Source organism: Centrocercus urophasianus, unplaced genomic scaffold (genome assembly GCF_019232065.1).
Source record: "Centrocercus urophasianus isolate 14NV4802_14NV808 unplaced genomic scaffold, USGS_Curo_1.0 seq_73, whole genome shotgun sequence".
NCBI lineage: Eukaryota > Metazoa > Chordata > Aves > Galliformes > Phasianidae > Centrocercus > Centrocercus urophasianus.
The window spans coordinates 3,111,335-3,132,012 of NW_024885344.1; the positions used below are offsets into that span (position 1 = coordinate 3,111,335).

Sequence of the window (20,678 nt, forward strand, 5' to 3'; positions counted from 1 at the left end):
TAATAGAATATTGGCAAACCTGTCTCTCAAGGCAATTTTGTTTAAACTGCACAAAGTGATTAATCTATTTTGACCAGAATGGATACGATTTCCTTTATATATAAAGTCCTTTGTTGACATTTTCTTCAATAATATTGTAACTACTGGGAGTTCTTAAAAATATACACCGATACAAACTGTCTTAAAAATCATTTCATGGAATTTGAGGAGGTATTGCTAAAAATATATGCAAATTAATACTTTAAACGATATTTTTGTCTAAAGTGCTCTGTTGATATTCCATGACAGTGCTATGTCTCTCCTTCCTTCTCTGCTTGCTTCCTACTTATAGTAAACCATGAAACAATAAAACATTGCTATTGACATTTCATCTATTTGACCTTTCCCTGTCAGTGATTTTTTTTCCACTCAATACAAATGTTCATGGGGGTCAGTATTCCTTTGACTTACCATTCTTAAGGGCTTTTAAGATCTTAATGTCTTAAAAATAATTGGGAAAGGTTTCCATAAACAGGAGGTGACACGATTTCTGAGTCTGTAGGTGTTTGTCCTCCTCAAGATTTTTGAAGAGTAGTATATTAGGGTATGACAAAATCTTGACACAGAATGTGAATTGGGCACTAGGCACTGTTTTACGTATTTGCCTTGCGGATGTTTCTATCTGAGCTAAGGCCATCTTTGTCTCACCACTGTACGCAGAGGAGACATAAGCGTATCTAGGGCACAGTCCATCTGTCCAGAAGGAGACATAGACTTAGATAAGATGAATTGTGCTGCAGAAATATTTATTGCTTTCCACAGGATATAAAGTGACCCCAATCTGTCTCACTTAGATAGAGACAGCTGTATTTGATGAGATGAAAAAGAGTCCCAGACAGGGAGACAGCCTTTTCTTATTCTCACCCTTCCTCTTTCAGGCTCCAGATGCTTGAAGCCATCTGCAAACACTGGGAAGGTCCAATCAGCCTGGCACTCTATCTTTCTGATGCAGAAGCCCAGCAATTTCTGCGTTACGCCCAGGGCTCAGAAGTACTCATGAGCCGCCACAATGTCGGCTACCACATTGTGTACAAGGAGGGCCAGTTCTATCCAGTGAATCTTCTGAGGAATGTGGCCATGAAGCACATCAGCACACCATACATGTTTCTGTCTGACATTGACTTCTTGCCCATGTATGGACTCTACGAGTACCTCAGGTAAATGGGAAGTGGAGGATAGCCTTCCACTGCCACACACTTTTTCTGTCCTTGTCACTCCACTCTTCTCACACATTCCCAAAATTATGCTATTTGAGCAGATCTGAAAAAAGCAGCTTGTAGATGTTTAAAGTGGGACAATGCCCAGCAAAGCAAAATCATTTTTAGACTAGAGGAAGAGGTTGTAAGTGGAAGTGACACAATATAGTTACAAAAGAAAAGCTAAGATCTTATGTGAGCCTCGTTAGCCACCAGAGTCACTCCCTTAGTGCAGCAGAAGAATCAATTTGAAAATTGAACTGGACTGAGGATCATTAAATGTACAGTAGCATCCAGTGTTAGCAGAGATGTGAACTGGGCAGTTTCCTCAAGCATCGCAAGTTCTTGATGTCATTGACAAAAAAAACATGCAAAACATGAATGAAGTTGTTGCCCCTGTGACATGCTCTTTATCTAGTTCCATAGCTTAAAAACACAATGAGGGTCTAAGCATCTCAGGAATATGACTGTAATGCCAGCACCTGTCGAGGCAAAATAATTAGCATAAAGAAACTGGGAAGAGTAAACTCAGTATGTACTGTATGACAATAAATGTGAGCAAGTTGGGCTGAGCAAACTGCAGACCTCTGATCCATGAACAGAGCTATTTTTAATGAAGACCTTTTTCCCCTACTGAGGCTGATCATCTGAGACCAAAGCATAGAGCAAGGAGGACACCCTGTGGCCAGACAGAAGGATTTCAGATCCTTAATCCTTAACCAGTTTTGCTTTTCATCTCTCTCTGAGTTTGGTTAAACTTGACCACAGTGCTACAGTGAGGGTCTGTATGTAGGTGAGCCCCTCCAGTACACAGGCCTGGGGTGCTGGGGCATAAAGGGAAATCTGTTTCCCTGTGTAGTAAATTTACAGAGCAATCCCTTTGTTTTAGTATCGCAGCTATTGACAGCGGCATGTAGTACCAAAAATAAAACTTGTCCCTCCTTGATGCTCCGCAGTGCACCAATGGAAGCCAGCACTGAAGGAGGAAGGGGACAAAATGGTATGCCACAATGTACTTAATACGTTACAGCCATAGAAATAGTTCTCTTATGGTGACAGTGTATCACAGGACTAAATGCACAGTGATACCACGCACTGGTTTTGTTCAGAAGATGGATTGGCACTGACCATTGTCACAGCTGAGATCTTACATTACTCTACAAGTCCTTTGTGAAACCTACATCAGCCTCTCTGTTGTTTGGGAATATCAAAATTGCCGGTCTGCTACTACCAGCTATTTAAAAGGGAACTGAATTTTTGTGTGTGTGGACTAGAATCTTTTGTTGCTTTTTCAATAATGATTTTTCTCAGTAAAATAGCAGGGAGATGCAATGAGATTATTTTAAATACGGCTGTGTTGTATCTTTCCACATTGATTGTTCCTGCTACCTCTGCAGGTAGTTGATCAGTGCCGTCAGTCTGAATGGCAGCAGCTGTTTGTTTGAGAGCTGTCACACGTTTCCATCTTCGCTTCCTCAGAGTGGGTAACCATAAGCAAATGGAGATACATGGTGTTTCAGGCACTGCTTTGTGCAGGACGTGCCAGACAAGTCCCTCTCGCTTGCAAATTTGTGGAGTCCCATCTATTGTGTCTCTGCAGAGTATGTATTCTCAGAGAAAAAGGAATTTTGAAAAAACATTTTCGACCTACTTTGAAGGTTCTGTGTGAATGATTACAGACAGTTTTGAAGAAGCTGGTTACCAGTCCCTCTAGGTGTCTGTTGATAGCACTTAGATTTGTGCTAATTGAGCTTTTTCACATCTACTAAGTAAGGTCATTTCAATGCTTTTAATCTCCATCAAAACCCCTTTTTGTCTTGTCTTACTGCGCTATAAAACGGAGAAGGGAAGAAATGTATCATTTAAAGATTTCCTGTTTACAGAACTCAGACATTTTTGTGGTCTGTGCTTTTGTCACTTTCAGTCATTAGTTACTGAGGTCATCTTGTCATTACTCTGGAGCTAAAGGCTTTTTCTGGTTGCAACAAGTAAGGTGTCTGGGTCATCCTAGAGGCTCATCTGACATAAAATAACTAGACAGGCTGCTTCTTTATGGTATCCATAGTTGTCATAGCTAGCACTAAAGTTCTTTCCTGATGCATTTGTATAAAATATGCCCTTTTCTTCCAGGGACACATTAGCATTAAATGAGAGCTCACATCCAAACTCTGTCCACAGGTTACAAACCTGTCCCTTGCAACATAAATGGAGAAGTATTTCTGGTTGATCTGTAGTATTTCAGGAGGAATCACAATCAATTATTTTTTTTTCTTTTTTTATTTTTTTTTTCTGAATTCAATGCAAACATTTTTGTGTCTGAACTTCCCTGTACTCTAGAAATGGGAATGATTCTATCTATCTGCCCACTTGAGGATGAGAGCTGTTTATTACTGTTTGGAAAGGACTGTGGAGATGCAAAGATTGAACTCAATGCTCTTCATTCAGCCTCTGAGGAGCCCTTGTGATTTAAAGTTCATTTCTTCCATGCTTTAGAAAAAACAGAGTTGATCGTTAAATTAAAAATTTAACCCAACCCTCAGTGTGTCAGAATGACATACATCAGGTCTGAACACAAAGGTGCCTGGGAAACGGTTTCCTGGACAACATTAGCAAAGAGAAAACCACTTCATGAAATCTTGTCTCCTTGTTTTAGGGTCTAGGGAAAAGTACAGATGGAGAAAAATGGCTGCAGGATTGATGTTACTGAAACCAACAGCCCTCACAAGTATAGTGCAGGAATTAAACTGTTTCCCCATTGCTGGTTTGTAAAATAATCAAACATATTCCTTCCATTATAGTCTACGTAATTTGCAACAGTTAACAGTGGAAATCTTGTATTCCAAGTACCACGAAACCAGTCAACCAGCAAATGGCACCTCTGCTTGAAACAGGAAAAATGCCACCACACAAAAAAAGAAAAATGGATTTGCTTCCAATAGGAAGAGGTTAGATTTTCAGCTGGCGGTTCAAGGAGCAGACCACCAGTTATGGATGTCAGAAGAAAATGGAAGACGTTTTCTTCTCTACCAATATCTCCCTCTCTTTGTCATAATTAACATGGTTTCTCTTGTCCTTTGTCATCCAGATTCCACACCTGGTTATCAACACTGATTCTTTCCTCACCTTATGTCAGTGCTTTGCATCATGTAGTCTGCATCCAAAGCAGACTGTTGCTCTCAGAGATCATGCTGCTGTCTCAGCTCCCAGCTCACTTTTGGTGAACCCATCCCCTTTGGCCTTAGCACTGTGTACCTCAGGTTCTCACATATCTTTTAAATATGTTTCTGCAAAGATTATCGTGTTATGGCATTTTACTCTTTCATCTCTGCTTTCTCTGTGTTTGATTGCATCTACTATAAGCACCTTGTTTTCAGACTTCTGCTTCTCTCTGCTTACCTTTCTTTTTGTACTCACCTTGGACTGTGCCAGTGATTTCAGCCTTGTGTATCAGTTTGTTCACTCTGCCCTTGGTTTTATTTGTAACGCTACTGTCATCTGCTGTTTCCAACATGAGATCTAAGGCCCAGTTCAGCCACTGACACCAGTACTAAATCTGCAGATGACAGGAGCAGGGAGCATACAGAGCAAATTATTGATATCCACATCATTTTAGGGCTTGTATCCCATATCTTAGAAAATGAGTCATGCTCAACACTGGTTGCAGCGCAGTTTGCTCTGCCTGACAGCCTCTGCTGTTACCCCTACTTGATAGCTACATCTGCTTTAGCTTTGTTCAACTTCAGACTGTGAACTTTGGTGGGCAGGATTGTCTCCTACTCCTTGAGCAATGCCAAGCACAGCTGGGACCTAGATTTTTGCATGGGACTTCAGAGCTCTCCATCAAAGAGACAGCAGCAGCCATAAATGGAAGCTGCTCTTTCCTTGCAGAGCCCAAAGGATGAGCATCACAGCAAACATTATCTGCTTCTTCCTCAAACTGAATCCTCAAAGCTGCACCGCTCAAGGCTGACAGATTGCACAGAGTCCGGAAAGCCTGAGATGTTGTCAGAGTAACTGTGTTAGCGTGCCCTGCTTGCAGAGAAGGTGTGAAGGGGAAGAAACATTAAAAGCATCATAAAGACCTTCCAGAATCAGTGGCACTGCTCAGTGATTCTGGAAGGTCATGGAGGCCGATCGTGAAGGAGTCATCTATTTACATGCAGGTATCTTAGCCATTAGTGATGGTGAGGGAGAAGGCAGGGAGGAAAGTAAAGTTACGGTAAGACATTGTTAAAATCCTTCAATTGTGAAAAGTTCAGTGAAATGTGGCAGAGGTTCTTTAAACAATGCAAACTATACAGTATGGCTCTCAGAACAGATTTCTTTTTCTAGAACAGGCCCATAGGGCAATATGAATTCTCTAAAATTCAGATATTATTAAATAGCCTACCTCTTTTCCTTTTTATCCGATGGCAGTAGAAATAAATTCTAGGTATTCTGGGTCCTAGGAAATTGTTTTGTTTGGTTTTCCTGGTATTATGACAGTGATCCAAATTCTTTCATCTTATAAGGCTGTAGAGAATTTCTTGCTTGTCAACATTGTCCTTGATTGCTTGTTGCAGTAACATAAAAGTCAGGACAGTGAATCCTGTTAAGAGGAACTGACTATGACAGGGAAAGAGAAGCATATTTCTCTTATGAAATATAAAGATAATGAAAGAAAAATTGAGACAGAGTTATTTCTGATGACAAGCATGCTAAGATTCAGTTGGGGAATGGAAAAGTAACTTCTCTTTCTTTTTCTTTAGGCTTTAGTTTGTTAGGAAAGAATTGATGGAATACCTCTGGCAGGCCGTGCGTATGACTGCCAAGCTATTATTCTCCTGCTGCAATTGTCCTAAGGCCTCTTTTGTGCAAAATACAGTCTGCATGTGTGCACACACCCTCTGAAACAGTCTTCACACTGCACAACTTGAAGCAAAAGAAGGCAGAAAGTGATGTGTTTCAGAGTACCCAGTGCACAGCTCTTCTCAGTAGCATAAATGAGCTTTGAGCTGAACGCTATCATGGGCATCATGATAGGATGGCTTATATTGGAGGGGACCAATCTATTTTCAATCCCTCTGCCGTGGAGTTGCCCATGGATTGCCAGCCATTAGATCAGGCTGCCCAAAGCCCCATCCAACATGACTTTGAGTGCCTCCAGGGGTGGGGCACCCACAGCTTCTCTGGGCAGCCTGTGCCAGTGCCTGACTTCTCTCTAAGTAATGAACTCCTCACATCTAACCTAAACTCTTTTAGGTTACTCTTTTAGTCTAAAGCTAGTCCTGTCACTATCAGACTATGTATAAAGTCAATCCCCCTCCTTCTTACAAGCTCCCTTCAAGTATTAGAAAGTCTCAGTGAAGTCTTCCCAGGGCCTCTTCCTCTCCAAGCTAAACAAACCCAACTCCCTCAACCATTCTTCATAGGAGAGCATGATGAGCAATCATCAAGAAACACTTCTGCTCATTTACCATGTCCTTTTGGCTTGCCTAGAACGAAGACTGACCTTCATGGCAGCCAGTATTCGTGAGGGTGGGTATCTGTTCCATAGGAGAGGAAAGAATAGTATACTCATAGGAAAGAATATGGGCCACAGTCACATTTGCAGTATCAAATGTTGAAATGCCAAAGAATTTTCTCAGTTTAACATTTTCCTGCTTGTATTTGTTGTTTGTCTTTGCCAGGAAGTCAGTCACCCAGCTGGACCTGGCTAACACCAAGAAAGCTCTGATCATACCAGCTTTTGAGACCCTACGCTACCGCCTCTCCTTCCCCAAGTCAAAAGCAGAGCTGCTGTCTATGTTGGACATGGGAACCCTCTTCACATTCAGGTAATAGAAAGTACTGTCATTGAACCTTTGTTCATTACCTCTGAAGATTGTTTTTACTTTCTGTGAATATTTGATTTTTCTTTTTTTCTGTCAGCTATCTAGCTCCATTAAGAAACATATTGGATTTTTTTCCCTTTTCATAGAGAAGCGGTGAACAGTCATATGTGGACATATTCCATCTGTAAGCTCAGCATTTTGTCTAGTATTATACTCCTCTACTGAAAGGCTTCAGATGTTAAATTGAATTTGTTTTATTTTCATCATTTTTTATTGCTCTATGAAATCAGGCGCAACCATTACACTCATGTGCATGTAATTTGCTTCTTGGCTGCCAAATACTATCTGGATAACTGTGTCCCTCATGTGACCAAAAATAATTTCTCTCTGCTTATCGGTTCACTTCCTCACTGACTGATTGGAAAAACAAATACAGGCTTGCCGTGTGCTCTTATGAAGTATGAAATAGCTGCTTAAATAGCTGCAGTTTCACAATATGGAGGTAAAAGTCAACTCTGACTAGAGTTGAGAAGTGAAGAGCACCTAAATTTGGAGCTCCTCTCTGAAACAGACTCCTTTTTTGGCTGTGAACAACTCACTTCTATTATCTGCCAGACTCTTCAGTTTTAAAATACAGCTACCAGGGGTTAACTGTCTCATGGGTGTGTGGTAAGGTCTGATTAGCAGACAATTGTAAAGGTTCATAGTGATAGCAACAGTACAATATGGCCTTAAGATACTGCACAGAGAGGGGTCTTAGGAGCCTGTGTTCTTGTCCCAGCTCCGCTCCTGCCCCGCTGAGAGATGATCCATGAATCAGTTCTCTTTCTTGTATCTTTGTTCTCCATCTCTGAAATGCAGGTAACAATGTTCACCTCTCCTTTATTCAGTATTTCAAGATCTAGAGAAAAGAACTATGAAAACGCTAAGTATGCTCTGCATGGCCAGCAGAGCTCTTTATCACCTCTCCATCCTTTCCTTGCAATTCTTCCATTCATTGCATTATGCACATCTCTCATCACAGCAGCCACCCTTCTTTCACGTTGCTTTACGCAGATGCCAGAGTAAACAGCCTGTGTGAGCCTGGAACACACAATTCTGACCCTCCATCTACAAGAAATTACTTTGAAATAGAAGCTCAAGATGACTGAGATATTAGGAAGTCATGCCTCTCTCTTGAAAATTACTTGAGGGTAATGACAGACCAAGCATTTTTCTGTCTTCTATGGCTGTTGGTTTTTTTGGTTTTTTTTTTTTTTTTGGTTTTTTTTTTGTTTTTTTAATATATGCAAAAGGACAATATATTTGTTGACAGAAAATATTTGCTTCTCCCATAATTGAAAGAAAAAATCCTTCCAGTGGAAAGTAACATCCTCGGGATTTACAGTTGTTACATTCTACCAGCAGACAAATTTTAAGCCTGTGCAGCAGTGGTCTTCCACTACAGATTTCATTGTCAAGCTGTACAGCATGTTGGCATGTTAGGTGCACAGCCACATTTGCAGGTCCCTTCTCAAGTCTCACACAAAAATCTCTTTAATGTTAGTGGGAGTTTTGCCAGGACAAGGTTAAATAAGAAGTGAAGGATGTGAGTTCTATTGCTGGTTTACATATTAATGTAGGACACATTTTACAGATGCTTCCCTAGTTTACTTTCTCTCATTTCATTGCTAAAATCTATCAATAGCCACAAAGCAGCTGTGATCTGGACTGAGAATTTCCACGTCCACCTTCAAGGTGCTTTAATAATGCTGCAATTCAAGGCTGAGCAGGTGGGAGGGAGCTGAGGAGGACTGCTGTGACAGTGATTGCTGAGAGTGCCTGCAGCATCCCAGTCCCTCACACCACACTATAGATTACGATCTTTCCTTGGCTGAAATTGCTTTTATCACCTCTTTTCCAAATTGTGACCTTTTCTACCTCTAGGCAGCTAAGAAATACAAAACAGCTCTCAATTACAGCCCCCAGTCAGCACCGAAAGAAAAAGGAAGACGTGAGCATCTATGGATGACTGGGTGTGCAGAGGATGGAAACCCTCTGCAGCGATGGGATGCTTTGTCACGGATTGCTGGCTTTGTGTGCAGGTGCTGGCAGTGACTATGCCTCATGAGGACATGCCTGCCTTGTGGTTGGGTGGTAGCTGATGAACCATGAATGTACTACCTACACAGCTATCAGGCTCAAGTAAAGCCACAGGTGATAGGAGATGCATTACACTGAGAAAACATAACCAACAATGACTGATTGACTAATTAACTGATTGCATCCACAATGCACAGTCCACCATCTCTGGGCAGCCTGTGCCAGTGCCTCACCATCCTCTGCGTAAAGAATTTCTTCCTTACATCTAACTTAGGTATCCCTTCTTTTAGTTTAGATCCTTATCCCCTCGTCCTCTCCTAAGAAGTCAGCCTCCCTCCTGTATATAAATCCCTTCAAGTACTGGAAGGCCATAATGAGGTCTCCCCAGAACCTTCTCCAGAGAAGGTGACTTTGTTGGAATTTTTCAAAATTTCTACTGTGCTTGAAAATGCCACGGTCACTATTTTCACTAAGACAAACTATTTCCAGGAGTCTGTGAGATTGAAAATGGCCTTAAAATTCAGTGTGTGTTTAAACCTTGAATGATAAGGATCTGAGTGGGAAAACTAGATGTACTCATTTGTCCTGCTGATGGAAGACCAGTACAGACAGTGAGCCATTTCCTACGTTTATATTATCTAAAACAAAATGTGTTGGAAATGGCACACTCTTTTGTGGTAGCTTCCCCTATAAGAACATCGTGCGATGATGTCTGCATATGCTCATTTTGCAGTACATTTCACGTGATGATTAGTCACTGGCTAAGACCTAGTTCCAGCAGATTGTACGTGTGCACATATATATATGTGGGCATGATACCTGGCACATACTCTTTGTGAATACATGCATGTAATCTTAGACTCTCACAATTCTAGCTTCTAGTCTTATTATTTCGCTATAAACAGCATGTACCTTATTTGACCATCCTATACTCATTTTCCTTTTTGTCCTGACCTCAGCCACTTCTATGTCTGCCTCTTTCCTTCCACTCACATCAGTTGCTCTGAAGAGACAAGTAGAAGGTCTCTGGTATTATTTTCTCTGTTATTATTTGGTCTATTCCTTTCTTTCTGTTTTCTTTTGTCTCTCCAATCTCACTTCCCTATTTTCTCTTCATTGTCTGTTCCCTGCAATTTTAGTTTTCCTGCTGGTCCATTCTCTCCTCCTACAAAGTTTATACCTTATCTAATGTGTATGCTTATATTAATTTCCCCAGAAAGGGGCAAAAGTAAGTGGTGCTTTTATGGTTAGTGCCCTGATCCCCCCACTGTGTTAATCAGTGAGAGAGCTTTGCTAGAAGAACAGCAGCATTTGCCTGACTCTCTTCAGGAATCTCTCAATTAACGAAAGTTTGCATGAAGCTTTGAAGATCCAAATCACATTGTGAGTGTTTAGTAGTCATTATTATTATCATCATCATTAATTTCAAAATGCCAGAGGTAAGATGTTAGAAGATACAGCATCTTCCACAATTCCATATCATTTTAAGCTCTGTATTATGATTGCATTTTGTCTGGTGTAGATAGCTGCCCATTAGTGGCTGCATGGGTTACAATGTCCTTTCCTGAAAAAGCCAAGAAAAGGAATGGGTTTCTCGGAGATGGTTCCAAAGGCCATTACAGACTGTAAGCTTCTTTTAAAATCCGGCACTGATTTCTAATAACTTCTGGTTAATTAATTCACTGTCAGTTGTTGTGGTTTTTTTTAATACAGAAGGGCTTTTTTTCCTGGTCCTCAAGGCAGATAGATGAAAGTGATTCAATCTGTGTGTAAGTTAGAAATGCAGCCTCCAAAGGACTGTAAGTTCCTTGGGACACCATTGCTGTCCTAGTAATTCCATCCTCCTGATCCACCCCTGAACAAGAAGTCAGTGAAGCTGGGCACTATTGTTTGTCTGTTGGTAAGCCATACCAACACACAGCCAAGTGGCAACTCTTAGGTTACAATTCTGTATCTCTGTTTTCAGCGATGGCTTGCAACACTGTTAGAATTTCCGGCTTGAGCCATTGCCTCAGGTCCCAATTCTGCAAATAGTTTAAGCTTAAATCTCTACACTTTGAGAACATGAGTCATCCTTGTGAATTTCGTGTACCCTGCATTACAAACTGGCAGGATGTTTGTTTTGCCCCTTCTGCTACACATCTCAGAAGACTGTAATACAGATGGCCTGCTATGCCTTTGTTTCATTATTTAATCTATGAGCCTGCAGAAAGAGCCTGTCTCATTGATTTTTGGGAAGGTGTAAGAAAAGTAAGTGGGCGAGAGAATCATTGACCCTGGCGCTAATGGGGTGGATTCAAGCTGTGCTTGGAAGGAGCCCGCTGCGGCCTAAAGAAAATTAACAAAGTATAAAAGAATCTTTTTCTGTAAATCAAATTGATTACCTTACTTAAGATCACATGGGCACTCCCTGCAATATAGAAAGTGCAGCAGAAAGCCCTTATGTGGTATTTTACTTATTAATTTAATTATGCACTTTGGCTTCTACCATAGAAATAACAGTAATTAATAAAACAGAACATCTATCCGGAGCTGCAGGTGTCTCTCATACAAATTATAAAATTACATATAAAGCAGATCGTGAATGTCACTGTGGTGTAGAAATAGCTAATTTTCAGGGTCTTAAGAGAGCTGCAGGATTTCACACTGATTTTAGAGCTCTGATACTGCCACTTGGTTGCTAGGAACAAGAAGCAGCACTTTGCAGTGTAGATGAACTGCCTGTATATTTTGTAATTGTTTCTCACATGAGCGTTAGGTAGTGTCTTCACACTACCCTTCACCAGCTAGATGTTTTTAGGCACTGAGCACATCGAAGCTGTGGGAAGTGTGCTGGAAATAGTCCTAGAAATTGCCTCTGATACGTCCTGAAGATGACGATGTGAACTGTAAGCTAACGTCCTTATTTTTGAGCCTTTTATCAAACAAGTAACATTTTGTAGCCTCGCCAAGATGCATCCTATTTAATTACTTCCCCCCGTCCATGCCGTTTATGTCTGCTTAAGGTATCACGTCTGGACAAAAGGGCATGCGCCAACCAACTTTGCCAAATGGCGAACAGCCACCACCCCGTACCGCGTGGAGTGGGAAGCAGACTTCGAGCCATACGTCGTCGTGAGGAAGGACTGCCCAGAGTATGACAGACGGTTTGTTGGATTTGGCTGGAACAAAGTAGCTCACATCATGGAGCTGGATGCACAGGTGAGGAGATGATGACTGCGTAACTCACCCAGGGTGCCGGGGGGCGGGCAGCAGGGTTGTTAAATGACATCCACCTTTTGCACTGCTGAAGTGCTCATCTGGCCTCATTAACTGCTTAGTGAGGGCTTTTTGAGCGGAGAATGTTCAGTTTAGTCTTTGTCAAGCATTAAAGAGAATTTCCATATCTAGTAGGTGGCAACCATGTCCATGGCAGAGGGATTGGAACTGGATTTTCTTCAAGGTCCCTTCGAACCTAAGCCATTCTGTGATTCCTTAGTTCATTTGACAGTGCTGCATAAGCTGTTGTCTGGAAGTAGCATGATGCCGCCTGCCCAGTACTTGCTACCAGCCCCATCACCTACTGTGGAATCTATATACATGACTGGAAGCTTCTCAGTTAAGTAGAGGTTGATAAGTCCCAGCTGCTAATTTAGAATTCAGAAGGCAATCCTAAATTGAATCCAAGGCAAGGACCTTCAATTTCTGGCCTGGATTTAGAGCGCATTTCTGCAAAGCCAAGGACTTCACATTTCTGAGATTCTGGCTACGTGACACACTCCAGAGGATCAAGGTATTTGATCCTTAGGCTACTTCCTCTTGGATCTGGCTTGGGCTGGTGCTTCTGGGCAGAATATATAATGATGCAGAGAAACCTCGAAAGCCCCAGACTGTCACCAGAGTTCTCAGAGCTGCCAAAGTCCCTGCCACAGTCCTAGATTTTTAGGCTGGAAGTGGTTATGGCTCCATGGGAGCTCTCCATGAAATGGCAGTTTGTGCTTCCCTGATGTTTTTGGTTGTGAAAATAACCAGTATGTTAAATAGCAGGGTCTGGATCATGGCATTTCCATTTATTTTGGTGGGTTTTGTTTGTTTGTTTTAAGTTTGCCTGCAGTTCCAGGTTTTGTGCTAGTAGCACTTCACATTGACTTAAAAACCATACTTTTTGGCCAGCTTTGCTAACTTCTGCTATCACAACGTGGACCTACAGCAAGTTATTGGGAGATTGTGTCTTTGGGGTGCAAGATACAGTGTTTTTCATGCAAGCGAGTATGTGGGTAGAATATTTTCTACTTCTGTTGCAAAACCACATAATCACTTTGGGCTGCATGCCATTTGCCCCGTTTGCAAAAGGGCATTCACAACAAATCCTTGCCTACTTATGTTGAGGAAAAAAAAAAAATGATTACAGACTACATAAAAGATACTGTCCATTATGTTATCATTAATAATAATTGCTATGCATAGCAGTTTAATTTTCCTGTGTGCTTTCCAAACACTAATCAATTAACTATCAGTTGTGGAGAATGCCAGTGTGATGATTTATTATTTGTTAATCTGAGTATCAAGGCTTGCATCCCCACTGGCAGCTCTGATTTGGCACTTACGATTTAACTCTTTTGTTCAGAGACATTTGCTTAGCATGCAGACTCAGATGTAAGAAATTGGAACATTTTTCAAAGTTGATCATAGCTCAGGTATTTTAAATGGCCATTGGGACAGAGCTAACTAAGTTGGGGAATTGTTTTTCTCACTCTTTCAGCCTTAAAAGCACATCGAAAAGAAGTTTTGCTTTCATCTGTAATGACACGGGTATTGGCCTGTTTTTCCACACAATCACCCTGGAGGAGACATACTGCTTTCCCCTATGGCAGCTAGAAATACCAAATTCCCTGGGCTAGCCCAAAATATGCTGCACTACCGTGTTCTTCTGTTTTCCTTGCAATAAATTCAGATATTTCCCTAGCTGGGGCTTATTTTGGCTTTTTCTTCAGGGAGCTTTGATCTCCCAATCACTCCTTCTGCTGTATATTTTGATCCATCTCCTGAATTCTGTCTCCTTCCACTGGCTGCTCCTTAATGTAGGAGGAAGGAATTGGGATAAATGGGGTGACATCCCTTCCTTAAAAACGAGGGAACACTGCACCAGGCATTCATAAGGCATTCCTTCGGCTCCAGCATTGGATCAGGTTGCTGCCAGCTGTTTGTTTGGCTCTGTTATCAGCAGGCAAAACAGCTCCTCAATTGAATTATTTCCCAGCTCCTTGCAACTGCAGTGTCTGTCAGAAGGACTGTGGGAGACTCCTTACCAAGAGCCTGTGCCACTAACCATCCTTCAAAGCAGCACAACGTGGAGATAATCTTCATTATTATTCTAGGGGCACACAGATGTCCACTGAGCTGGATGCTGTAAAAATACATAGATAATGACAGTCACCGTCTGAAGTATTTATAACATGTGAGGTAGGGACAAAAGTTCCCACAAGCGCTTTCCTTTCTCAACAGACGTTTTCTTGTGGTAGGGATGGGCAATTATGAAACCTTTGTCTGCTCTTCCAGTGATTGGACTGCAAGCATCTTTTTCCAGCCCAGCCCAGCATCTTTCAAAGGGGCTCATTAGCAGCAGGCTAGTATTTTTTTTGGAATCTTTTATGTGCCTAAAGGCCTTTCAGGGATGGAGCATCGCTGTGCTAACAGCTTACACTGCAGAGCATAAACAGTCACTGACTTTCAGGATTATAGACTTGAGATGGAAACAGAATGAGATGCACAACAGAAAAGATTATATGAGGGGGATTTATCTTCCTCGGCAGATTCAGGCCTTGATGTTAAGGTCCCGCAGAGTTATTACACAATTTGTTGTTTATCGTCTCTCCTCATTCCATCATGGCAGCCTTTGTTTCTGTGTTTGATTTCCCATTAGTTCTAATTTTTTTCCAACTAAAAAGAGTTCTGCCTGTGAACACCAGATTATTTTGCTCTTCCTCTGTGCGTGTCATCCCTAACAAGCTCAGTGGGGCTCATTCCCATATATGACAAATTGTCACTTGGCACAAGTATTTACTGCTGTAGCACTGCCTACCAGGGAACAGGCACTCCCTTAATGAGAAAGGAGCAGCCACAAAGTTGCAGCTGCACCTAGATGTCCAACAGGCGCTGCTGTTTCCTGAGTGTCTCTGGGACAGCACTGCAGCCATAGTGCCTTCATTGTGGGCTGTGTTCTTCAAGCACCTGGTTTTTGGTAGCATCTTAACCCAGTAGTTTTCAGTATCTTCTGGGTCGATTGTATTTTGTTTGATGAAGAAAGATCTGTAGGTGAAAATTCTAATGCTTATTAGCTCAGGCGTGTTCTCTCCCATAAATGTCTTTCCCTGACAAAACGTCTGTGTCCCTTCACAGACTCCTCATGCTACAAATGACTGGAATGTGCAAACCAGGGGAAATTCAGCACAATTTCTTTTAAAACCAGCATGCTCCAGAGGAGCTCAAATGGCTATTCCACTGTCTTAGACAAAGATGGTTAATAATGCAATGTAACAACAGTTGTAAATGAAAACTGGGTGAAGACAACAGCAAGTGTGCTTGTGAAGATTTTGAAGTGTCTTGTCATTTGCATCTCATGTGAGCTCAGACTTTCTTAAATCTCATATAAAAAAGGTAGCTAGCATAACCCTAGTGATCTGAGTAATTTTGCTTGGCTACAGAGTGCTGAGGTTCACATTCGTTTCCTGCCCAGTCCCTTGTGGGGCAGATACTTGGTTCTTGTACATCGTTCTTGTACATCCTACAGTAGTTACTGTTCAACTTTTCTAGGAAGCAATCTTTGTCCAGTTTTGCCCCATCGGCCATATATAAAAACAATATTAATTATAAAAATTGAGCAAATCTAACAAGAGTAACTGCAACTTAGATGAGGTATCATTTTTAACAACACCGAGAAATGTCAAAAGCTTGGCCAGGTAAAAATAAAAAGAATAAGTGAAATAATAGAGGAATTGGCACAATACATTAGACTGTGAAGGATAAGTTGATTTACCTAAAACTTTCTCGAAGTATATGGAATTAGTAGGTCCATCTTCACAAGCAAGCTATAAAAGATACTATATTCTCCTACTACTTCAGGTTTATAAGTAATCTGGCACAGTTTTGCTTCTCTGATTATCTTATCATAAAGGCAAAGCAACACAGGAAATGCCTTTTTAAATATTGCTTATTCTCTCATCACAAGTGAGACAAATTACAGGGGTAAGAGCAGGCTTTTACATGGATATTTGGGGCTCACGCTGTGTGCATTCACAGTTGGTTGCAAGCACACTACTGCAAAATCTGTGCTGCAGACATGGCTTCAGGCATGACCGCAGCACGGTTTTGTTATTATTTGGCTTATACTGAGAAGAATACTTTCAAAGACAAAGCAGTCTTTCATACACAGAAAAAAAGTACAACTTGAAAAAAGGTTTATTTGGCATAGTTGTGTGAGTTAGTTGTTTTTGAGGCCTGCGCTGCGCTGTCGCATGACGGAATGTGCTTGATGTGGAGGTATGAGAGAGGCGTGCTGCAGGAGGGCTTGGGATCACCGCTCACAGCCAGTGTCTTTCTCCCCCAGGAGTACGAGTTCACGGTGCTGCCCAATGCCTACATGATCCACATGCCGCATGCCCCCAGCTTCGACATCACCAAGTTCCGCTCCAACAAGCAATACCGCATCTGTCTCAAGACCTTGAAGGAGGAGTTCCAGCAGGACATGTCGCGTCACTACGGCTTCGCAGCTCTCAAATATCTCACGGCAGAGAACAACAGCTAGCACAGCAGAGCCCGTTTACAGGAAACAGAGATGCCGGAGGGAGGAGCCACTCAACGTTTGGGGCCCAGTCTTCAAACTTCAAACTGAGAAATACTTTCTGTTTTTATACCATACCTGGCAGTTCTAACAGTAGGGATTTGAAGTGACATGTCTGCAGACTGCGGTCATTAGCCCCTTCCTCAATGATCCCAGGCCTTTCAGCTTTAGCATTTGTGAGGTGTCAATGAGAGGGGCCAGCCATTCACCCGCCATACCACAGGATGTGCGAATGAGGCATGAGCTGGGAATGCACTCTGTTCTCTTAACTGCAGAGCAAAGACAGACCTTCAGAATATAGGATTTCATGTTGCTATTTAATTATGAGACATACTTTTTAACTCTAAAGGAAGATCTTCGGGTCGCTGTCCTGTGAACTTCAAATCTGCACTACTCTGAAAGGGAACTTTCACCTGTGAACATTCATAGTGGCCCTCAACATGGATGACCTTGTTAATGCAGGATGAGCCAAAAGTCTGAATTAGCCTTGAAAATGAAGGGGACACTTATATAATACTGCACTCCAGAGAAGGTGTGTTTAGGTGTGTACATGGTATTGGTTGGTCTTTTATTCTCAAATTAGTTATGTTTTATCAGGAAAATCCCCTATGCCCTGCCCTGCCATTCCCCCATCCTATAAGCTGTTTTCCTTTCCTTGCTGAGGAAATGTTCCCCTTGTATTTCTTTGCCATATTCGGTTCAAATGGTCTAGTAAAGGAGATCAGTAGCTCGGCTAGGAAGTGAACAAAACCTGTCAGTGTAAGGTCTGCTTTCACCAGAGCAACTTGTTCATGTGTGTCTCATAAAATAAAGGGCCTGGTTGTAACTCTTTATCTTTTTTAGGCAAGAATTGGATTTTGCCTACAAGGCATTTTGTGCGGGGGGATATGGATTCGTAGACTCATTTCACTGCATGTCCATCTGTGAAGGCGTCGGGCATTGGGCTTAAAGTGGACTGCTTTGCTGAACAGGCAATATAAGCATGGCAACTTACAGCCTGAGTGCTCTCCTGCCTGCTACAAGGTCTGAGAACTACTTCGTTAAAGGAGTATATAAATAAAAGGAACAGAACTGTTAGGAATAAATTCCCCATTCGAGGGAAAAAAGAATGTGTTGGGAATCTGAGTGTGAGTGTTTGCTTAAATGTGGACTGGTCAAGTTCACAACTTCGATACACACAAGAATATTCTGGAGGGTGGAAAGGAAACCTAACAAGCAAAACACAGAAAACAAGACACTGGACTTTTTACTGTTTTCTTTATTCTTCAGTATTAATGTTGTGTTTACATTGGATAAGGAGATGAGGTTTAATGCACTACCCTTTGCAGGGCTATTTGTAATTTCTTTTGCAATGTTAATAGAGAAAGCAGAAACGACTCAGTGAGAAATGTGTCTCTCTCCCTTCCCCAGATCCCTGTGCAACCACATATACCAGTACCATTGTCTGAGCTGGGAAAATGGATCCACAGTGCATTATGCTCACTTTGTTCCATTTTGTTTTTCAGCCACTGCACCTTTTACTTTCCTCCCCGCTTCATCCCTCTAGAGCTTGGTTTTATTTCCAACCTGACATTTTGTGAGAGCTTTCTGTTACGGTGGAAACCATGCAGTTAAACCAGACATTTAAACTGCAAATATCAGTTCATCATGTTGTGTATATATAAGAAAAGTCAAAAAAGGCAACATTTTTTACAAGGAATAAAAAAGGGGTGGGAAGATATGTGTAATTACTACTTTCTCCTTGGGAGTGTTGACTGTATAAAAATACATTGCTACACAGTTTGTTCCAAAGTGCTTTCCTTTGGTTCTTAATGGCTTTATGTAAAGATTTACATATAAACCTGTGAAGAGCTGAGAAGAAATGAAATAAGTGCTTAGATAGTCCTGGCTAAAATATATTTATATTAAAAACAAAAACAAAACAAAACAAAAAAAAAACAACCTTCCCCAAGTCCTGTATTACTCACCATTGAGAGTCCAGGTCATTGTGTATTGAGAATTAGAAGAATAGTCCTGTTGTTAATCTAATGTACAGAAAGATATGAAAAGCTGATCCTAGGAGAGGCTGAACATTGTTCCTACACAGAAACTACTGTCAGATTTTCAGTGTGGCCACTGTTATGTTTCATATATATATAAAAAATTTCATTTCTGGATTCATTCATTTCTTCATTTTTCCTTGACTTAACGGTGTTGCCCAAGGATGGGGCACTAGATTCCCCTATGACACCATAACCTGTAGCATGGACCTGTACTTACTTTGGGTGTAGCACTATCAGTGTGAACATTATTTTCTCCTTTGTCATGAGAAGCAAACTAGGGGCAGGGTGGTAGTTTACTAGTTGCCTATCTGTGCAATCATGAGACCTTCTGGAAAGACTTTTGTGTGTGGGCTGGTGTTACCAGCTCTGAGATTGGCAGTAGGTTCAAAGAGCTTGTTTTTCCTTATAGACCTAATTCTTACTTCTTTCTGTCGTGTTATGTTTGTCTGTGTGCTTCCCCGTTTATGAGATGTGGGGCTTGTATAATTCTAACACATTTCAGCCAATTCCTTGGTAGCAAATTAGTCTTACTTACCTGTCTTTTAACTGCCAAGGATCCTTGAACAGTATAAAAAAAACCACCACCAGCAAAAATCCCCAACTCAGCTACAATACTGACTGACCACCAGTCCTCTTCTGTGATAGATATTTGCTAACAACTTTGCTACTTAATTCTCAGATTTCTCCCAAGTTCTTCAAGAAATGCCAGATAAACTGGATAACTTAATGCCTTTGATTTATTGATTTGTTCCAGCTCTTCTCTCTTGAGTCTTCAGTCTGTGACCTCTCCTTATCTTTGTTATTTAAAAAGCGTGAGTCTCTCATTTAGATACCATTCAGACACTATCTCTGGTGAAGACTGATGCAAATGAATCATTTAGATCCTTGTCAATATCCTTACTGTCTTTAATTGTTCCCTCTACTTACTGTTTGGAGTGGCCTACTGGTTCTCTCCAGTTTTTTGCTTTCAGTGTACTGAGCTTTCAGCATTAACTTTCTACTATTTGCTCTTCAGATTCCCTCTTACTTGCTCAAACTCAATCTTACCTATTTCATACCTTCCTTTCAGCTTTACTAAGTTTTCATTTCCATTCTCTGTGAAGATTTCCAGTTTGGTCTGAATAACTTCAAAAATCTCTAATTCATAATTACAAGCATGTCACCCTTCTCTGTCATTTATGTAAGGGGATACCAAATTTACAAGCCCCTTCCACTTCTAATCTGAGCATTTCAGAGTTGTTGGTATTTTTTTTCTGTTTATTTAGGTCTGCTAATTGTTTCTTTAAAAGAAAAAAAGGTGGCTTTTTTTTGTTTTTTTTTTTTTAATCTAATGTGAAATATCAACCTATTCGATTTTAAGGGGGAATTTGTTTTGAAAAATTCCCTCTTCAAGCTTCCTAAATGCTAACCTTCTCCTAGTGAGGGGATCAGAAATAAAAGCCAACAGAATTCATGTGTTCTTTTTACTGAGGGTCTTGTCTTGATACATCTTGTCCTGTGTTTCCCTTTCCTCTCCACTCCAAAACTCAAGTTCTTTATGTCTTTTTCAGCCCTGTAAGCCCTTTCCAGCACCAGAACCTGAACTATGTATTTCCCAGCACCTTCTGACCTCCTACTCTGTTTTGGACATGATTACTGTTTCAAGTAATAATCTGTTAGCTGGCGCTCAGTCCTTCTATTTTTGTTT

General features: G+C 41.2%; 1 protein-coding gene across 3 annotated transcripts in view; it reads left to right on the forward strand.

The window, feature by feature from the left end:
- LARGE1 (LARGE xylosyl- and glucuronyltransferase 1) overlaps positions 1-20,349 on the forward strand; it is a 279,742-nt gene extending 259,393 nt beyond the window's left edge. For all 3 annotated transcript variants that reach the window (XM_042837889.1, XM_042837887.1, XM_042837888.1), the window contains 4 exons: positions 918-1,196; positions 6,905-7,051; positions 12,136-12,331; positions 16,716-20,349. In XM_042837889.1, the coding sequence (XP_042693823.1) occupies positions 918-1,196; positions 6,905-7,051; positions 12,136-12,331; positions 16,716-16,913 (820 nt within the window). In that variant the 3' untranslated portion in view covers positions 16,914-20,349. The remainder of the gene's footprint in view (positions 1-917; positions 1,197-6,904; positions 7,052-12,135; positions 12,332-16,715) is intronic.
- Positions 20,350-20,678: the final 329 nt, after the last annotated feature.